Raw genomic sequence first — 7,743 nt, 5'->3', positions numbered from 1 at the left:
AAACCCCTGCAGAGTCTTTTCCAGCGATTTGGGCGGGGTCCCCCCTCCCAGAGACCCATTTACCTCCCAACATGATTGATGGAAACTCATCTGAAGGTTACTCCTCTATTCTGCAAACAAACAAACCCACGTCACGTCGGGATCCTATTCCACACGGCGCAGCTCCGCAATGGGATATGCTCGTCTCGATGCAAAAGGCTTTTCGCTGGCACTGACCCCAGAGTCGGGGGCGGCGTGTGGCAGGAATCTGTGCCATGGTTCAGAAGGCTGTCAGTTCAAATCCCAGCGTTTGGCTGAGTTCTTGTATAAAAGTGCAAATCTATAGGACAGATGCTTCTGTTTTGATACAGTGTCACGGTCCAACAGGGGGCAGTCATGCCTATAGTAATGCAAAGGCAGGCCCATGACAGAAGCCTGTGTATAAATACCCCAGTGACAGGTAGTCACTCTGCAGACACCTCCACCCAGGGCAACGGGAATAAGTAAACAGATATTGTGCATTAAAGATGGAGATCAGGGTAAACATGCATCCACTATTTCTGTAACCTGTAACCACTGAGCAACCTGCCAAACCACAGCCACCAAAGAAAGGAATAAATGTGGACCGTGCAAGCAAAAGCCGTAGCAGCGCGTGTGTCTGCACAGAACCCATTACCCATAATCCCCAGTATCACATCTATCCTGTCACCCATAACGGCCTAATCGGTGGCCAGTGTCTACAATGTGGCACAGATCTTAACTAATGTAAGAACAAAAATGTGAATCATCCGCTGCCAGCTAGCTGGATAACATTATGGATAACATTAGCTGGATAACATTATGGATATCATTAGCTGGATAACATTATGGGTAACATTAGCTGGATAATATTATGGGTAACATTAGCTGGATAATATTATGGGTAACATTAGCCGGATAACATTATGGATAACATTAGCCGGATAACATTATGGATAACATTAGCCGGATAACATTATGGGTAACATTAGCTGGATAACATTATGGATAACATTATGGATAACAGCTGGATAACATTATGGATAACATTAGCCGGATAACATTATGGATAACATTAGCCGGATAACATTATGGGTAACATTAGCTGGATAACATTATGGATGCCAGAACATCTGTCCTTTTCACAAAAAGGAGCGGAGGACCACATCTGGGTACTCAACAGAAATATTTTTGGCTTTATCTGTATAAATGATGGAAAATTAACACATTAGGGCCAAATTCAATTTTTTACAGTATCAGCTGAGGCTGCTGGATGGTACTTAGTCACCGGGGTTTAACTACAAATCCAAAAATGTAAGTGCACATAAAGACGTGCCTCTGAATGTTTCTCCAGTCACCATGTCTCTAATCGGCGGTGGGACATTTTCTCATCGGCCAGCTGCGTTGTTGTGACCGTAAAAAAAGAGGTCTTGGTATTTTAAGTGCAATTATGGCTCCACCTGCTGGCCACAGAATGAACCTGACGTCAGCACTCAGAGTCCACATGGCTAAGGATGGAAGGATCTGGATAGTACTGCTCTGGATCTGCAGCCGCAGACCGCGGAGAAACGGGCGGCTGACACAGGACCTATGATGTCAGAATGAGCGGCTCCATTAGAGAATTACAGTCACACATTAAGCTTGTGTAAAGGGGCGCGTATAAAATATACTAAGATTAAATGCATCAAGTAATATAGCTACTTAAGCTCAGCACTAAGGAAACGTAACAGAAAGGATCTTATGTTAACATGGCTGATTTCTGTACTGCTGTATATTTTGTCTGAATGAAAAATGCCCAGACTGCTTGCGGTACGATGTTTAAATGTCCATAAATATAACATGAAGTGACATAATAATATACCTAAATATGTGAGCTCTGCATGTAGTTACACAACGACACTGCGCCAGTGTAATGCCATCTCGAGCTGCTTACTAATTCAGGAGTCCCTTTAGGAAAACATGGCCGCATAGCCTGAAGGAGAAGCCCAATGAGAGGAGTTTGGAGAAACCGAGGCGCTTTGAGTTAGGGGGAGGAGACTGTGGATTCTGAATTGGCCTCTTCCTGTGTTCTCATACAAGCAGCCAGTACGGAGAATCCAAATCCACAAACACCAGTGACCAAACAGAGCCTCTGTGGGTAAGATTCCTTCAGTGGCGAGAATGAAGGTTTGGTCACATCCTGTTTACTTGGGTGACGCAGGATGCGGCAAAGGAGCCAGACTCATGACTCACGGAGCAGCCACCTGCAGGTGGTCCAGGTGTCACAGAAGGTTCCAGAAGCCGCAGGTGACGTTACCAAAAAGCTGGAAATCTGCTTAGCTAGTGCTCAACCTACTGCTGGGTCCATAGTCAGACTCTGCTTTAAGGTCCCTTACGTCGCCATTCTCACGATTACCATTTAATGTTTGTTAATACATCGTTTTCTTGACTATGACTGAGTGACAAACAGAACTTTGAATCATCACAGGGACGAGGAGGCCAAACCACGGACATGCTCTCTGATAAATACGAGAGACATCAAAACGCGAGCTGCCGGTGACTCGGCGACCATAATTGCTGATTTTGTCCCGTGTTTCAACTGAAATTTCCTCTAGAGCAGAGATGATGACCCCATTGTATGTAGTGTTTCATTGCTATATAACTGTTTACTGTTATTTTTATTTACATTCTTGTGACTTCACCGACACACCATGCCAAATTCTGGTTCCGATCATCTCTCAGCCACAGGGTTTGCGACGTCGCCAACATCGGTTATCTGGCTGGAGTGAGATCTTCGAGATTCGAGACAAGCCTGCTCACACATGCACATACTTGTATGCAAGTTTTTTTTTTTTTTTTACCTTGTAAATAGTCTGCAGGGTTTGCAAACTGCCCCACTGTTTTTGATGTGGTATGATGAAATGACACAAATCTGCTATAAAATTTCCTGTATGTGTGTGTGTGTGTGTGTAAGCGTGAGCGTCATGCCAGGCGCGTGTGTCGGCTTCCCTGGATTAGCGTGATCAGGGCATGTAGCCTAGCCGCAGCAGGCCAGGCCACATGTGTCACACGGACGGTGTCCCTGGCTCTCTGCATGACTGACCCAATGCAGTGGTGCTGTGTGGATGTTCACATCTAACCCCATAATTAACCTGCTTAACATTCCAGTACAGAATAAAAATGCAGAACCTTGCATCCAACCACCCCACGCCGTTTACGTAACGTCACCAGTCACCTGTGATTCTGGAAACACTGCTCGGGAATGTCCTCCATGTGGCTGCTGCCTGCGTTCATGCAGTCCTTTTGCTCCTGTACACACACAGGGGCTCTGGCTTTCGGAGAAGACACAGCCTGGCTGAGACAGGAAGTGATGAGATGGTTGCGCCGTGGCGAGATGTGGAAGGAAACCGTGAACTCAAGACGGCCATTTCCCTCAAAGGAGGCAGGGGTTGATGTTCCGTATGACCAGACCACGGTGATGAGCTTCAGGGGAGACCACACCAGAACCAGGCCAGTCACACGGCGTTAAAATGGTCAACAGGATAAAACTCTGGCCCAGTGTACGGCCAGCAGGGTGCCCGATCCAGACGGACATCAGCAAGAAATGCCATTCTGGATCTGACGAAATTTAATCCAGCCCAAGATAAAAATCAATATCCACCCCTCCCCCCCCAAGCCAACCAAGAGCCCCCAGAAAGGCAAACATTCCTGGAATCACAACTCAATTTCTCGGAATTGATTCAAATAAACAGCAGGCAAATCCACATCAGCCAAGGCAGCGATGCATCAGATTATCCAGGAGGCACCGGGGGTAACCGGCGAAGCCATCTCATTGTAGGTTCCAATCCCAGGAGGGGTAGCTGGTGCCAAACTTAACAAGCAAACTGCCACAACTTTGCCACACCGTTGAAAGCTGAAGGTGGTCTTCCTGCTGAACCAAAAACACAGCACAAGTTGTGTACTAAAATAAGATGATTTTAATTGATAAATCAATACATTGGACATAATCTGAGTACAGAACAACTTTCCATGGTAAACATAAGGCACCTATTAAAAAAAATTAGATTCTGTACAAAATACAAGTTATATTTAGAAGATATTCTATGTAAGGTTCTCTGCACATAAGATACACAGAAACGAGTACTGCTTTGTCGTACCCAAACTCATTAAGTCAAAGTATTGACCATATTCTGCGCTACATGACATTACACACAATAACCGTAGTGCTGTGTGGTTTCCAGCAATGTGATGTGGCTTCTGAGCGGCGTCTCGTTTCTCTCCTGTGAGGTATCGAGGCCAGCTGAGCATCATTTTACATTTTTGCATGAAGGATGAAACCAGGAGGACTGCAGGCTGGAACCGTGAACCTCTGAAAGGTTTCGGACGGGGAAAGACGACAGAACAGGCCGACAGAAAACCCCCGAAAGACACCCCCCCCCCCCCACATGATTTGTCCACATTTCATAGTTTCATGCGTCTGTCTAAATAAAATCATTTGGCATGATGTCTGACTGCAGGAGGTGGTGTCAGTCAGAGGGGTTCAGTTCAGGTACTAACTATCATTTTATCATTTAAAAGAGACCATCAACGAAGCATTAACCAGCGCATATGCATAGCACTGGGCCCACGGGGGGGGGGGGGGGGGGTGTATTTGCACAGGAATGCCCTATTATCAGGCACTAAATACGTGAATGGGGGTTAGGGTTGGGGGGACAGCCCATTACTAGTTCACATACAATCATCGTGGCAGGATTCTGATTAGTGCTGACGTTTTGGGCACCTTATCGCGAAGGGGGTGAGGGGTGTGCCTGCACTTTTGCTGGAGGTAAAGTCAAAGTAGTAAAGAAAAATGCACTTGGATCTCGGGTTCATGACAGAACACTCCCCCCACAGATATCCCTCAAGTGAACCGCTTCAAACCTACAGTATTTACAGAGCTTATCTAGACAGAACGTCAAATAAATAAGTTGCAGTTATACAGCTGTACTATATTGCACGCTTGCATGGGTAATTTTCATGCCCGTATCTGTTGCTGTATATCCAAACTGTTTCTCTTTTTTTAAAAAAATATATACAGACATGCAGATTCTCAAACAATCTAAAATAATTACAGGTTTGGAACCGGTGGGGCCGAGTCAGATAAGGTCTCTCTCTCAGGCACAGACGATCCATCTCTCTCTGGTAGGACCAAATCCCACTGACTAGAAAGTCATTTTGAAGAGGTTGCTGGAAATAATTCTTTAAAAGCAGTTATGTGACGACAATAAAAGTGTTTCTACATATTAACAATGCAGATGGCAGGAAAAAGACTAAGAGTTTCATGAAAACTATCCCATGAAATCTTGCACATTATAAAAATAAAGAAAATGAACAGGTATAGAGATTATAAACATGACCGAGTGACTATCGCCAAAACCCTCCCTCTCCAAGGACGTTTGGAGGCTGTTTATGTACGACTGACAAGGGCAACTTTAAAACAATAATAAAAAAAATGTACTTATGGAAGATTCATTTTTAAATACTCAGAAGTCAAATATTTCCCCAAAACAACCTTTTTTTTTTTTTTTACTTTAATAGGGGACAACACACATTTTAAATTCAATCACCACCCCCCTCCCCCCGCCGAGAGGGTGTGGGAGTCAGAAAACTTCAGCCCACAGATCTCTGGACCAGCACGGTGAGGCAAGTGACCTGTGTGACCCACAGTACCGCAGGGCTGGCTGGCGGGCCGGCCCACAGCTTTCACAGAAAGCAGTGGTGATGGAGGTCTCACACAGCAGGACTAAATGCTTGAAGAACTCCGCTGTTCTGGCCATCGGTGTCCGGCTCTGGAGGGTCCTTTCCCAAGAGGCACAAAGATCGGCGCCACTGCCTGTACCGTCCAGCAGGTGGCGCTCACGCCCCGCATCGCTGCCTTCTCCAGCGAAGGGGAGGGACTTATGGCTCTGGGAACTGACGCCTCTTTCCTGCCTGCATAACTCACCACCAATCTCTCCCCTCTGCCACCATGTGAAGCTGTAGTTTGTAATTGTAACATGAGGAGCGAAGGAAAAAAAAGGAAGAGTTTCTCCAGGCCGCAGCCGGGGAGAGAGAGGCAGCTCAAATCTTGATGTCCTGAGACTCCACCATCTTGGCTAGTGTCTTCTTGATGCGCAGCACCGTGAGGCGTGAGGCGGGGTTAGGGGCCCAGCATTCCGACATCAGCTTCAGCATGGCCCTCAGACACTGTTGGGGAGGGGGGGGACATAGGGGGTGGGGGTGGGCACTGTTAAAGTGGATAAAAACAAGCAAGAAGTACCCAGCAGCGGGTGCCATTTTCCTACAGGCTTAGGCCGACGGCGGAGCAGAGAGACAACCAGTGATTTATAACATCAATAAAAGCCCTGAAAGCCGAAACCCCCATGAGGACACGTGAGAGACCCAGTGCAGCGTGAGATCCTGAGGGCAGACCGGCCGGCGAACTCGCCTTAACGTTTAAAGAGAACATTCTTCTGCGGAACTCGCATGTTACGATGTTGGAAATAAGACAGAAACGCCCCCAAAGCCTGCAGGACTCGCTTCTAAGAGCTTGACACCAGCAAAAGAAAACCCCATTTGTCTGATTAATTACATCAACCTAATGAATGTCATCTTTCTTAAAGAATGACAACTTTCTTCTCCCAAAAAGGAGCCGGCTGTACCCCGGTCATGAACGGAACTGCTTTGGACCAGCAGACAGGCCCCATAACCCCCGACAACCACCGACCAAACTGCCCACTTACCTCATCACTGTTCCAACGGTTGGAAACTGCGGGTCGCAGGCCCTTAACACACACCACCTCCCGCATGTCCTCATAGGAGGGGTCCGAGGGCACCATGCCGGCGTAGGGCAGCTGGTACTCCTCCACAATGCCTGGGGGGGGTTAAAGGGCCGATTAATCCAGAACCGCAGAAGCTAAACGTCCATCTGTTGGGCGATTCCGGATAATATAGTATGCCTGATAACTAAATAAGAAGCAGATGAAGACAAGGAGTACGTCATGGTAATGGGGAGTAATGCTGAACGGACGGAAGAACTGAACGAATGGATGGAAGCGATAAGAGGAGAGGATGGACACGATGTGAAGGCAGCAATGATCGAAATCGGGGCGCCGTGACAGGATGCGTAGAGGAAGGAAAGGATACGGTGAGAGTCACACACTCAACACAGCGAGGGAGCAGAGGGCAGCAATAACACAAACGCTAAGCTGTTTTCAATCACACGAGGAAAACATGAACGCGAGAGGAGACTGAATGGCAGGCCGACCTCCGGTGACACATCGGCGCGACATCTCCCACACGATCAGCCCGTAGCTGTAGATGTCCGCCATGAGGTAGGCCTGGAACTGGTTCTTGTTCATGCTCTCGTCCAGCACCTCGGGAGCCATGTAGCGCTTGGTACCAGTCCGTGTGCTCAGGGGCACATCCACCTCGTTGCTGTCACTGGGGGAAAGGGGGGGCAGAACCAGCAGTTCAGACTGTGGACTCAATGCCCCTGAAGTCATCTTTTTAAAGTCTGTGTTTTTTGTGTTTTTGTCGGTAAGTTTGTGCAACATGCAGTGGTGAGTAGTGGGTCCCCCTAATGCCGTGACCACGGCAACGAGACTCCCACCAAACAAAAAACTGCTTAGAAATATGAAAGTGGTGCTGGATTGATTATGTTGATTTTTGACGCCATTATAGCGACTAGGGCTGTATTCATGGCGAGAGTAAATGTAGAGTAAATATTACAGCAGAGTGAAGAAGCAA

The 7,743-nt window shown here is 47.2% G+C and overlaps 1 protein-coding gene across 2 annotated transcripts in view; it reads right to left on the bottom strand.

The window, feature by feature from the left end:
- Nucleotides 1–3,930: 3,930 nt before the first annotated feature.
- The window catches only part of LOC125715313 (bone morphogenetic protein receptor type-1A-like), a 30,460-nt gene continuing 26,647 nt past the window's right edge, over nt 3,931–7,743 (bottom strand). For both annotated transcript variants that reach the window (XM_048986629.1, XM_048986630.1), the window contains exons 10-12: nt 7,262–7,437; nt 6,738–6,868; nt 3,931–6,201 (exon numbers count right to left, since the gene is read on the bottom strand). In XM_048986629.1, the coding sequence (XP_048842586.1) occupies nt 6,076–6,201; nt 6,738–6,868; nt 7,262–7,437 (433 nt within the window). In that variant the 3' untranslated portion in view covers nt 3,931–6,075. The remainder of the gene's footprint in view (nt 6,202–6,737; nt 6,869–7,261; nt 7,438–7,743) is intronic.

This window comes from Brienomyrus brachyistius, chromosome 20 (genome assembly GCF_023856365.1).
Source record: "Brienomyrus brachyistius isolate T26 chromosome 20, BBRACH_0.4, whole genome shotgun sequence".
Classification (NCBI taxonomy): Eukaryota; Metazoa; Chordata; class Actinopteri; order Osteoglossiformes; family Mormyridae; genus Brienomyrus; species Brienomyrus brachyistius.
The sequence above is the reverse complement of the archived record's forward strand: the minus strand, read 5'-3'. Positions and strand labels throughout refer to the sequence as shown.